A 13,917-nucleotide genomic window follows, 5' to 3' on the forward strand; every position below is an offset into this window, starting at 1 on the left:
CCTGACCACACCACTCCCCCTTTAAATAACACTCTTCAATGCCTCTGCACTGCCTAATAAATAAGACCCCAGCTCCTTCACCTGACTTATAGGGATCCCACAATCGGATTTACCTCTCTGGGACTCCCTCCTCCAGACACAATGCTCCAGCAACACTGTTCCAGGGTACTCACCAGGCTGTTTCTCACTTCCTTCACTTTGCTCAGGTCAGTCCTCTGCCAGAAAAGCCCTCCTCTGACCATTACACAGCTAACCTAGTTATCAAGATCTGGTTTGTAGGCTTTTCCCTCAACCTTCCTCCAGGTGACCGGGGGCATATCTCTTTTACCGGACCTATGACATTACAATGACTGGTTGGCGTGACTTGCTTCCTTTTGACACGGTGAGTTATCAAGGGCAGTGGCTACGTCTTACTCATTTTTAGAATCCCCAGCACCTACCATAGTCATCCAGTGAAAGTTTGCTGAGGGAAATAAAATTCCTTAACGCAGGGAGGCTCCAATACACTATTTTGCACGAGTGGGGTTTAAAGGCTGGTTCTGCTCTTTACTATCTGGGTGATTCAGACAAGATTTTCCAACGTACTAATGAAAACAAACCTGGTAATACCCATCTGATAGGGATGTTGGGAAGAGTAAATGAAATTAGGCATATGAAGCATTTAGCTCAGTTCAACCAAGCGTAGTTCTTTCCTCATCCCTACAACACCTGCCCCCAACTCCCAAATATCACTCCCAACACAGCTCGGGACAGTAAACAAAGCCTGTTTACCCAGGATATGTTTAATTGTAAGAATCGAGATAAAGGTCAACTCTTAATAAAAAGGAAACTATAGTCCCATCTGAGAAGTGCCGCGTGCATTCTTCTCTTACTTCTTTGAGGAGCAGTACTTCTGGATTTCTTCTGCGAGCCACAGGCAATGCAGGATGCGCTTCTGTTCAGCAGCTAGTTCCTTTTCAGAGAACTGGCCCAGGAGTTTCTGGACAAATATATTTTGATCTTTCAGAAAAATATTCTTATTGACTCCGACATTTGGCATATTCTCCAGAGACCCAGATTTAAAATGGAAGCTTAAATGTCGGTTCCGTTTTAGACCGGGCCCTTTCTCTTCAATCCATGTGAGTGGACTGTGAAGACAAAAATCATAAATGTCAGAGATTACAAGGAGGGCAAGCGGATGTTTGCTGGCACCCGGGAATCTGGTAACAGGCTTTCATTGTGCACCCATCTTCCCTGAAGCTGCTGCTCAATGGAGTGGCTCAGGTGGCATCTTGACCTCCACCAGCCTCCCAAAGGCCTTGGGTGATTGTTCCCAACTTTACTGCCAAACAGTCCTTCATCAAATTTTGCCATCAGGCAAGGGAATTCATTCAATGATTTTTGTGGGAACATCAGTTTGTTTGTTTTTTCCTTTTGCGACTGGCTTATGCATAACTTTTTAAAAAAGTTTTTATTTTAATACCAGTTAGTTAATATACAGTATTAGATTAGTTTCTGGTGTACAATATAGCGATTCAACAATTCTATACATCACCCGGTGCTCATCACAACATCCTTCATCCCCATCACCTGTTTAACCCATTCCCGCAACCCCCTTCTCTTCTCTTTCTCTCATTTGTTTTTATCCTGAGTCTCATAGATACAGAGAGCCAGATAAGGGCTACAGGCAATCCATGCACCACCTGAGATTTGTGTGCAAAACTGTTTTTTCCAGGTGTATGTGAATTTTAATGGAAAGAAGTGCTTTCATCACATTCTCAAAGAAGTCTATGAGTCCAACACACATGGCAGAAAACACCAGTGTATCCCTGCTGATTAACAAAGCACCGGTTTCTGTTTCAGAATCTGCCTCCCTCCAACTTCCTGCTAAGGTCAGCACTCACAAAAATCTAAAATCCAAATAGGACAGGCTCCACTTCTGTAAAGTCCCTCCTTTCTCTAGGATTATCTTTTCTGTCTTTTTAGCAGGTCAGAGCTGTGGTATCTGCTTAGTGAAACGTGGAGAATCCTCCTAGGTAGGCTCTGACCTAAAGTAAGAAGCTTCATTGAATAACATGACAGAAAAAACATAAAATCTGCTTTTAAAAATACATTCTAAAAGCAATACGGCATTGAATTTAGGGATGTTCTAAATGAAAAAAAATTCCGCAGTTCTTTCACCTAAATAAAAGAATCTTCAACTTGAGACAATCCTTTCGGATTTTTGCCTATTGGCATACAAATCAAAGTATAGGTAATTTTTGATTATGCTGCTTTTACTTATTTTAAAATATCTGTATGATCCTATAGTGTTGTTTTATTTTTGTCTGCATACCATGCACAATTGATTATATAATTTAATATTTTATTATTGCCAAATATTTAAGCCTCTTTCCAATTTTAAATTAATATGGGTACTCTGCATTCAACATTTCCACACATATATACTCGCGTATATAGTTTTCCCCTCTTCTTCTTAGAACAAATTTCTGGCTTGTGGTTGGCCTCTGGCTACCTCTCTTTGCTTTCCCCTCCCTTTTCTTTTCCTAAAGGGATGAGTCAGGGTGAAGGACAGAGCAATTTTGTTGGACTATTGTGCTAACTGATAAAGTTTTCAGTGTGAACACGGAAGGTGTTAAATCTTGAGTACACTTAAAGTTCTCTAGCCTTTTCCTCCCCTGCCACCATTCCTCAAATTTCCTCTCTCCTGTTCCTTTGGGCTGCAACAGGTCAGGCCTGGGGTGGGCAGGTTAGACCAGTGTCACTAAGGAAGAAGGGAAGCTACCTTTTGGGTTTTTCTGCCTCTAGACTGATGGTCCCTGATCAAGCTTAAGATTTAGGTGTGAGGTTACAGGAAAAGGACCCAAGCAGGTCCCTTAAGAATGTTTTGGGTGTTGGAGGGAGCTCAGGGCTGCCTTCAACCTCGGTAAAGGAATCCTCCCCTTTGGCTAACCTAGCTTACCAAGACCTACACTAGAGTGTGGAGGTGTATGTTTAAGAGGAAAAGATCTGAAGTACATAAAGGGGGAGCCATGCCAATAGCCATATATGTAGGGAGACATCAAGGGAAATGCTGATAGAATAACTTCCTTATTTTGTGGTCCTATCTGCTAAAAACTTGAAAAGTCCCAGTTTCCTAACCTCCTAGTCATGTATTTAAGTGAGGATATTGAATGTTGGCACTTTACTGCCAACTGAATGGAGTAGGGCTGAGGATGGCCCTGGTCCACTCAAGTTCTGAGCTTGGACAACACTAAGCTCCAGACATCCCAAACAAAAACACAAGCTTTAAACTCACAGACAACTTCTCCACTCTTCCTCTCTGTGAAACTTTCATTTGCAAATATTTGTATTTGCCAACTTGGGCATGGACTACCTACAAAAAAGGCCTTTTACTGCTCACCTTCTCCAGGGAGGTGTTCAGCCACATACACATCCCTAGTATCAGCATGTGTTTGCAAGCCCGGTGGAGGTGGTGATTTCTAACACTGCTCTCCCCAGGCCCTGAAGGATGAGCAGGCAGGGGAATGCATGGCTTCGACACTATTCCTAGAAGCTGGCTTCAACAGGAGAGCTGAAACTTGTAACTCTCCTATATACTGATTAGCCACGTAAGATTTGGATTAAAAAAGTATTTTTGTTATTTTTATAACGTGTGAAAACTGCTGGTAAGATGGAAACAACATGGGCTGGAGAATCAGCTACACGGGAATTTCCTGGATGACTTGGGATCTAAGACAGTGACACCTGCCTCGCCGGCAGGTGAGAACCACCATAAGGGAAAGACAAGGCCTGGTGTGTTTTCTAGGATACAACTCTCTTGTGCCCTTCCCATGCACTTTTGGGGAGAAGCTGTGACAATCTGGGGACAGGAGACAGGCTGCCTAAGTGTGATTCTCACACAGTTCGTGCCCTTAGCAAGTTTCTTAACCGCTCTGAGCCTCAGTTTCCCAGGTGATAGTAATAACACCCACTTCAGAGAGTTGGTATAAAGATTATGAGAAAATCCTTGTTAAAGGGCTATGTGCCTCACACATAACAAGCACTCAATAAACATTCACTAACCCTAGCATTGGCACAACGGGGATTCAAGTAATGATCTCGGTCTTGCTAGTCCTTTCATTGTAACTTTTCAAGATCATGCCTCCTCTCCTCCCCGACCCCAGCTATGGTTCTGCTGTATTCTACTGTGTTGTTTGAAGGTAGTTATAACTTAAATTGTGTCTGGAAACAACTGGCAGAGTTTCCTAATGTGTAGTAATAACCCTAGAAGGACATCTTCTTGTAGCTTTAAGAAAATGTGGCCTGCAGACTGAGACAAGGTTTGGGGGAGAGAGAAAAGCAGCCCACAGATCCCAAGCATTCCTCCCGGGTACTGTCAGAAGCCAAGACTGCATTCACAGGATAAGATAGCTTTTCTTTATCACAGGGCACACTACACCAAGGGCTGTGTAAGCCAAGCAGGGACCCATTTGCTTTGAAGAACTGCAATTCAGCCAAGTTTTCTATCCTGGAAGTTATTAAAATGATTCATGTATGAATGCGTGATAGCCTGTAAATCAAAAATTCATATTCAGGTCAGACAAAGAATCTAAGAGACAGTAGTTAAATTAGTAAACTACTAAAACGAAGGTGTTCAATCTATCTAAAAATTTTTGGTTATGACTCAGATTTTTAAAAATAAACGATCTTTACAAACTCGTATCAAAAAGTTGGTCTCACTTCTTAAATATTCATTTCCATGGCTAGTTTTGTTTAACTGAGGTATAGTTGACATTTAACATTGTACTAGTTTCAGCCCACAGCTAGTTTTTTTTTTTTAAGATTTTTATTTATTTATTTATTTGAGAGAGAGAGCGTGAGCAGGGGAAAGGGCAGAGGGAGAGGGAGAAGCAGGCTCCCCACTGAGCCAGCTGGGAGCCCGATGTGGGGCTCGATCCCAGAACTCCAGGATCATGACCTGAGCCGAAGGCAGATGCTTAACCGACTGGGCCACCCAGGCACCCAGCCCACAGCTAGTTTTAAAAGCACACAGGCTTTAAAACATTTCATAATGTGATGACAAAAATTAACATTAATGCTGTTTATTCACTGCTTTAACACTGAATACAAATAAGTTTGAGATATTCAAAATACTCTGATCCACCTAAACAGTGAACATGAATAAGAAGTGTATCACTTTCCCTATGCAGTTGTGGTCGTGTGAGATTAAAAGTACAATCTGTGAAGTAGAAAGTATTATATGAAATTAAGAATTTATTATAATATGATGTTTGCCATCTGCCCCAACCCCTCACCTGATGCTTGCCTCCCCTTTGCAATAATGCAAGTCAGTCTCTGCTTCCCTCACATCTTGTTTCCTGTCTGACTCCTACTCAAATTTCAAGACTGAGCAAAGCACCTTTTCCTCTGAAAAGCATGACCTGACCTCTCCAGGTTCCCCTTTCCTCTGCTCCTGCAGCACCTTGAGCGACCTTTAGCTCTGCCTACAGGAGACTGCACCTGTCTGTGGGGATGGTCGGACCATAGCTGCAATTCTAACACAATGCTGGTGGTCAGAGCCAGGGTCTACCAGTGCGATTCCTCCAAATGCAGCACTTCGAAGCTCTGCATACTTGACCTTCATCTGTGACTTCTGCCTTTCCCTTGCAAAGAGGAAACTCCTCAAATGGTCATAGATCAGGCTTCATTCAGGAACTCAAATACTTTTCTCTTTTTGTAAATGCCCACCTGTTTCTTTTATTATCAAGAGACCCACCTACCTGGGAACACATATAGAAACACCACAAAACACTTGCTGTTTTAAATATTTTACAGAGCCTAAGTGCTTTTTAAGGAAAACTATGAATGTGCTTTTGTTTTAAAAGCCTTGGTATAAAAAATAAAGAATTAGAACATTTTGGGAACAGTATGACAGTATGATATAAAACTGAGAAACAAAACTTTAAATTTTGGTCACTGAGGGATGAGATAATTGGCCATGTGATAATAAACAAGCAGGGTAAAATGTCAACGGCAAGATCTGGGTAGTAATTTGGGTATGCACGGCAAAATTCTTCCAACTTCACATACTGTATGTCTGAAACTTTCATAATGAAATGCTGGAAAACATTCGGGTCACGGAGGTAACTGGATTTCTGCTACCACCTCTGGTACTGCTTACTTGTGTGGCTTACACAACCTGCCCAAATTCTGTAAGCCTCTATTTACTTCCTGGCAAGGGGCTCATGTTTGTCTTATTTACCTTCCAAGCTGCTGTGAGGATGAAATGAAGCAACATAAGTGAAATCGCAGCACCTCTTCTGTCTACAAAAGCAGACAGCCCTTCCAGAGTCGGGGGTGGGGGGAGTTTAGGCCCTCTGGGCTTTGTCTAGATTCTCCTTTGGGAACACAGGACAATGTCTTCAAGTTTCCTGCTCCTCAGTTTCTCGCAACCTACCGTTTGTTCTCTGTCTCCAAGCACACAGTCATTTTCATATATTGATCTTCCTTTCGCTCTTCCAAAGTGGCGGATACAAGCGAGAGCTCCCCAAACAGGGAGACCAGCCAGGTCAGGCGAGAAATGCCACTAAACGCAGGGAAGCCAAACCGCTCTTCTTCTAATGGGCTAGCTGCGGAGAATCACAAATACCATGGGAACTGGGAAGTAAGGTGGAGGGCAGAGGGAGCTTGTGGGCAGGGTGGCTGTGGTAGGGTGACCTTGCCTCCCCACGTGGTGTGCAAGATGACTCCGAATATTTAGGTGCCTGAATGGAAACTCTCATAAAAGCATCTCTCTTTTTTCTTGTTTATTTAATTCAATTTTGTTAGGAAAATAAGACCTTTTATTGGAAATAGTAGTCCATCTAGCCCACAGGATAATAAAAATATTTCAGGCTTCTAATATATATATATTAGATATACCCATATATGATGTATAGTTTACGTATAGTAAACACATGTACACTTATATATACAAACATCAACACCGTCTTCAGTCAGTGATTTAAAGAAGTCTTGTGCAAGAAGAAGAATCAAGGTATTTCAGCCCGAGTCTATATTCTGATAAATACCGTGTAACTATCTGTGTAAATGACAATAGGCTGAAGGCCCCGTGAGAGCTATGAAGGAAACAGCAATGCCTCCAAACTATGTCAATATCAATGGAAGTGATACAGTGTCGTGTTTTCTCAGTCTTCATAATCTCCTATATCAAAGCACATTCAAAAGAATATTTGTGTGAGAAATACGTGTGGTCAAGATATTGCTCCTGACTGTCCCCGGCCCAAATTTTAAACACAATCCAAATTTAAAAGACTACATACCTGTTACATTGTTTATAAGCCAATGATTTCTTATAAATTTGATACTGACTTCAAATTCATAATTATGCCTATGCTTTAAAAAAGGTTAAGTTATAAATAAAAGCCAACAAAATTATAAGTCTCATAGGCAACATGGTTTGGAAGTGCTAGGACCTAGGTATCGAACTCACAAAAGAAAGGTTTCCCCTCGGCCGATTACTGTTTGCTCTTATTGTTCAGAGAGGACACAGCGGCCATCAAATGTCTGAGCCATGAAGTCAGAGGCCTGAGCTCCAACCTGGCCTGGCCACTTGGCTGTTTTTGTCAACTCTGTGAAGCTACTCACATCTCTGATCTTCCTTTTTTTCCTGTATAATGGGGGTATAAATACACACTTTATAGGACTGTCCTATGAATTAACATGAATGAGTGCATGTCACATACTTAGCACAGTTCCTTGTATAGATTAGTGGTTATTATTTGTTACAACAACCCTATCATCAGTTTAAAGGATGAAGGTGGATTTCGAAATGATGTTCCACTGTTATTTCCTGGAAGTTCATGAGATGAATGGTTTTGCCACTTAACAATGCCTGGCTACGTCAGGGTTTTGCTTTCATAAGGAGAGCCCTCAGGAGAGGTGGCCCAGATACCCTAGCCAAATAAGGAGTCCATACAAAGGTCACCCCAAGAGCAGGAGCCTCAAGGATGCTCATTTCCTATTGCTAATGGAGCTACTCAAATAATGACCAATATAAATAATCAGATATACAGTAGGTCAAATATTCTGGCTGCAGCCAATGTCCTCGTTAACTTATTGGAGGAAGAAAGGGGCTATGCATATTGTTTGCTCTGCAAAGAGGATAAAAATGTTCTCTCCCCAAGAACCTGTCTCAGTCCATTTTGAACCTCCTACGGAAAAATAATCTCCAATTTGTTAAGATTTAATAAGGAAAATTCTACACCTAATAGGTTGGGATGGAAGCATTAGTAAATTTAAAATCTCTAACATACTTTTTACCTAAGGCCCACAAAAGCACTTAAATCTCATTTGAAGAAAGAAGAAAAATAGGTATTTTTATTGTTTGTGGCAGCATGGGCAGATAATATTAAATTGGCCTTCAGTCCGAGAGTCTTTAGCGACAATGAATCCAAACTAACATCCTAGAGAACTAGGAAAGAACCCAGTTAGCCTACCAGCCTCCCCCGTTCCACATGACCTGCGATCCCACCTCAAACTGACCTGTGAAGAGAAGAGAACCTTTCAGCAGGTCTTTCCCCACCACTTCTTTTTTCAGGAATGCAAACTCCTCCATCAAGAGTTCAACATGCTCCTCATGCAAGACCTTCCCTGTCATGACAAAAAATGGGGGTGAAAAAGGCAGTCATCATCAGCTGTGTATAGATGTGCATCCCAGATTCCAGGTCTGTCTTCCCCCAGCACAGGGTACAGAGGCCGCAGAACCACCCGTGGTACCCCTGCACCCTTACATACCCCAGCTGAAGGTGGTGCCAGGGCCAGGCTTGAAAGAGAAATCAAAATCTAAGAAAGCAAGATGGCATCCACCTGCCCCAAAGGCAAGATGAGATCAGGGAAGTGTCTGAGCCGAGTGTTAAGTTCTCTTCTAGCCAGAAGGGGACAGCACAGCATAAAAATCTAAGAAACACGAAGACTAGGAACTGTGGGGACTGGAGAGGAGCTAAAATTAGACTATTTCAAAGAGCTGGAAGAACCAAGTGATTTTTCTCAAATTACCCAGGTTGAAGGGAAGACAAACAATATATTCATAACCAAAATTTTGGATTATAAAATAAAGCTGTTAAAAAGTTTTGCTCTGGTGGCTTTTTCCTATTAGGCTAGAAGTTTCACAAAGTACCAGAACTATTTTCCCCCCTCTTTGATAGCTCTTTATTTTCAACTAGTCTCACATGTCTATTTTTCTCATACACATTCCCCCCATACTACTGACCTCTTTTGTTTTGTCCACAAAACAAAAACAAAACCACCAAGAAAAACTTAAAGTACAATTAAAGCTCTTTGGTTCAAGTATGCTTTGCTTAGCGTTTCCCTTTTAATTTATTTTTATATTTTTATGGCTTATTTACTACTTGTTATAAGTTTGTACCCTTAAACTTTATAAATATTACCCCCACACACATCCTATCCCTTGTTAATCACCATTTCATTGGGTTTTTTTTACAGGTTTGACTTTCTAGACTCCACATATTAGTGATATCATATAGTACTTGCCTTTCTCTGACTTATCTTACTTAGCATATTCTGCTCAAGATATACCCATGCTGTTGTAAATGGCAGGACATCCTCCTTTCCCGTAACTGAATATTCCACTTCATGTATGTACCACACCTTTTTAAAATATTCATCTGTTGATGGGCATTTGGGTTGTTGCTATTGTGAATAATGTGGTGATAAATGTGGGAGGGCATATATCTTATCAAAATCCCATTTTCATTTTCTTTGGATAAACACCCAGAAGTGAAATTGCTGGACTGTATGGTAGACCTATTTTTAATTTTTTGAGGAACCTCCATACTGTTTCCCACTAACAATGTATATGGACTATCCTTTTCACCTTTTACCAGCACCTGTTGTCTCCTTTTTTCTTGCCATTCTAACAGGTGTGAGGTGATCGTAACTCATTGTGGTTTTATTTGCATTTTCCTGATGATGAGTGACATTGAGCATCTTTTCACATGCCTGCTGGCCATGCTGATACCCTCTCTGGAAAAAATATCTATTTAAGAACTATTTTGTGATTAAGTATAAAGTGTGTTTAAGATCTATACTTTCACATAAACACAGAGGGAAATCTGGGACACTGGGAGGTGCTCCTGGGATATTGGCCATTGTTTATCCCAGCTTCACAGAAAACTGCAGAATGGGGTGGGCTTGCTCTTGCACCTTATGAGTAAGCAGGCACATCGCCTGAATCTCCACAGAGTTAGGTGTGTGGGAGAGTGAGATTCCTTCCGCCCACTACCTAGCCCATGAATATGGCAAAGAAAGCTTCTTACAATAAACAGAAGCTTCTCCCCTGTGGTGGTTTTATCCATATTTACATGCCTATGAGGGGACTTGGGCATCTGGGAAGTTGGACCATGCTATATTCTCTCCAGAACTAGTTATATATTTCCATTTCTATATTTCCATATCCCTGGTCATTAAAGAACTTTTTTATCTTTCAGATCGCCTGAGTAGCTCAGTTGGTTGAGTGTCTGACTCTTGATTTCAGCTCAGGTCATGATCTCAGTGTTGTGGGATTGAGCCCCACATTGGGCTCCATGCTCAGCGCAGAGTGTGCTTGAGATTCTCTCTCCCCACTTCGCTGCCCTCCCCCCCAACTCATGTTCTTTCTCTCTCTCTCTAAATAAATTAATTAATATCTTGAAAAAAAGACTTTATCAAAGATGTGGTACACACACACACACACACACACACACACACACATATATACACACAATGGAATATTACTCAGCCATCAAAAAGGATGAAATCTTACCATTTACATCGACATGGATAGAACTGGAGGGAATTATGCTGAGTGAAATAAGCCCATCAGAGAAAGACAATTATCATATGGTTTCACTCATATGTGGAATGTAAGAAACAGCACAGAGGACCATAGGGGAAGGGAGGGAACACTGAATGGGAAGAAATCAGAGAGGGAGACAAACCATAAGAGACTCTTAACTATGGGAAGCAAACTGAAGGTTGTTGGAGGGGAGGTGGGTGGGGGGTGGGGTAACTGGGTGACCGGCATTAAGGAGGGCACATGATGTGATGAAAACTGGGTGTTATATGCAACTGATGAATTACTGAACTCTACATCTGAAACTACTGATGTACTATATGTTGGCTAATTGAATTTAAATAACAAATAAATAAATAAAAGCCTTTACCTTTCAACTGAATCTTTACTTATTTTTCTATCATTCACTCAATGATCTATTGTGATAAACACATGTGGTAACTACAGCATACATACATACACACAGATTCATATACACATATTCCTAGATCTCTTTATTGATCACACCTAGAGTACAAATCTTGATATCAAAATAGAATTTATTGCACTGATGCTGGGAACCTAAACTGATGCAGCCACCATAGAAAACAATATGGAGTTTCCTCCAAAAATTAAAACTACCACATGATCCAGCAATTCCACTACTGGGCATTTATCCAAAGCAAATGAAAACACTAATTCAAAAAGGTATCTGCACCCTCATGTTCACTGTAGTATTATTTACTAAGACAAGGCAACAACCTGTCAACTGATGAATGAATGGACAGAGAAAATGTGACATAAATATACAATGGGATATTATTCAGCCATAAAAAAGAAGGTAATCTTACCATTTGCAACAAAATAGGTGGACCTTGAGGGCGTTATGCTAACTGAAATAAGTCAGAGAAAGACAGACAGCACATGATCTCACTTATATGTGGAATCTAAAAAACAAACAAACAAAAACAAAAAACCCCAGCAAACTGACAGATACAAACTGAGCAGATACAGAGAACAGGTTGGTGGCTGTAAGAGGTAGGGCTAGGGGCTGGGCAAAATAGGTGAAGGTAGTCAAAAGGTCCAAACTTCCAATTATAACTGGAATGATAATGTCATGGAAATATAATGTACAGCATAGTTACAATAGTTAGTATTGTACTATATACTTGCAAGATGCTAAGAGAAGTGATCTTAAAAGTTCTCATCACAAGAAAAAAAAACTGTGTGGTGATAGGTGTTAACTTATTGTGATGATCATTTTACAATATATATAAATATGGGATAATTACACTACATACCTGAAACTAATATAATGTTATGTGTCAGTTATATTTCAATTTAAAAATTAAAAAAAAAAAAACATTCACCACTAAATGAACCTTAGCTCCTTGGAGAAATGGCTAAGTGCACAGCTGAGGCAGAGAAAGCACACAATGAACACAAACCAGTTTATGCCGGAAAGCAAGGAACTGCTCAAAGAATAATGGAAATACGATTAAATGACACAAGAGCTAGCAATAAAAAGGTCCCCACTAATCATATATGAAACAATTTTAATATCAAAATAAATAAAGTAGATTATAATACATTTAATTAAAAAAAGAAGCCATGAATCAATCCATACTGATATAAATTCATAAATGAATAATCAGAAAGTGTGATAAATAATGGGTATTTATCAAGTTTCAAACTACCTCCCCACAAAATAATCATTAATACAAAGTGGGAAAAAGTAACTTTCAGTGTAGAAACCTGGCAGACACCACCTTAATCCTAGGATATAATTATGAATGGACAAGTTGAATTGGATGCCACTTCTTTCACTTAGAAGAACACAGCATCAGAAAGATGGCGGAGGAGTAGGGGACCCTATTCCAACAGTCCCCTGAATTTAGCTGGATATCTACCAAACCATTCTGAACAGCCACAAAATCAGCCTGAGATGTAAGAATATACATCGGGATCTCTACAAGCAGAAAAACATGACCTGTCCCCAGGTATGAAGCGCGGAGCTGTGATTCTGCGGGCAGACATTGGAAGATAAACAGAAAGGGGAGGGAGCCGCCATAAGCTGGCGCTGGGAAGGTGAGATAACACGGGAATGCAAAAGCATCCTGCACTGGGGACCGGGCACAGACTCACAGACGGGTAGCAGCAGGGAAAGGACTTTAGTCCAGCCCCCAGACAGGATCCAGGAGCTGCAAGTGCGCACGCACGAACCAGGGGTGGCTCATGGTTTTAGAAGCACAAAGGGCAGAGATGTGCCTGGCCCTGGGATCGACCTATGGGAGTATTGCTGTGGGGCACACAACAGGGGAGGCTAAGGTTTTTAGCAGTGCAGACAGACACAGAGACTATGAGTCCTGGAGAGCTGAGTGGAAGAGCAGACTGCAATTACTCTGTTCTGAGACAGAGGTTTAGATGCAGTTACTTCTGCTCTGACTCTCGTAGGAGACGTGGAAAACCGCCAGGGAAAGCCGCAAGAGAACAAAAGCCCCAAAAACCAGTTTTAACTGATTTAAAACTCCTCCTAACAGGGGGCAGGACAACTCTGCCCAAGCAGGGTTGCCTGAGTAACATCGCGGCAGGCCCCTCCCCCAGAAGACAGGCTGGAAGAACAAGAGGCAGACAGCCCTAAGGTCCCTACAAAACAGGTGCATCTTGCTTGGGTCCTGGTTAATACTTTGGATTCTGCACATTCCCTCAACCACACCTCAACAGAATGACTAAGAGGGGGAAGCCCCAACAAAGAAAAGAATCAGAGACTGTGGCTTCTGCCACAGACCTAATGGATACGGATAAAAGCAAGATGTCAGAGAGAGACTTCAGAGTAGAAATTATGAAGTCAACATCTAGGTTTGAGAAAAATATTAGCGACAGTATAGAATCTCTAAGGGCAGAAATGAGATCTAATCAGGCTGAACTTAAAAATGCTATGAATGAAATGCAGTCTAAACTGGATACTCTGACTGCCAGGGTAAATGAGGCAGAAAAATGAATTAGTGAGCTAGAAGATAAGATGACAGAAAAGAAGGAAACCGAGGAGACCTGTGAAAAACAGATGAAAGCCCAAGAGATCAGACTGAGAGAGGTTAATGACACCATGAAACGTTCCAATGTCA

General features: G+C 41.2%; 1 protein-coding gene across 1 annotated transcript in view; it reads right to left on the reverse strand.

The window, feature by feature from the left end:
• Positions 1 to 748: 748 nt before the first annotated feature.
• Positions 749 to 13,917, reverse strand: part of BLVRA (biliverdin reductase A) — a 58,037-nt gene continuing 44,868 nt past the window's right edge. Inside the window, exons 6-8 of the mRNA XM_028108958.2 lie at positions 8,506 to 8,613; positions 6,419 to 6,590; positions 749 to 1,127 (exon numbers count right to left, since the gene is read on the reverse strand). Coding sequence (XP_027964759.1) covers positions 869 to 1,127; positions 6,419 to 6,590; positions 8,506 to 8,613 — 539 coding nt within the window. The 3' untranslated portion in view covers positions 749 to 868. The remainder of the gene's footprint in view (positions 1,128 to 6,418; positions 6,591 to 8,505; positions 8,614 to 13,917) is intronic.

This window comes from Eumetopias jubatus, unplaced genomic scaffold, assembly GCF_037043125.1.
Source record: "Eumetopias jubatus isolate StellerSeaLion01/CBP00866 unplaced genomic scaffold, mEumJub1_p1.0 scaffold_14, whole genome shotgun sequence".
NCBI classification, from domain to species: Eukaryota; Metazoa; Chordata; class Mammalia; order Carnivora; family Otariidae; genus Eumetopias; species Eumetopias jubatus.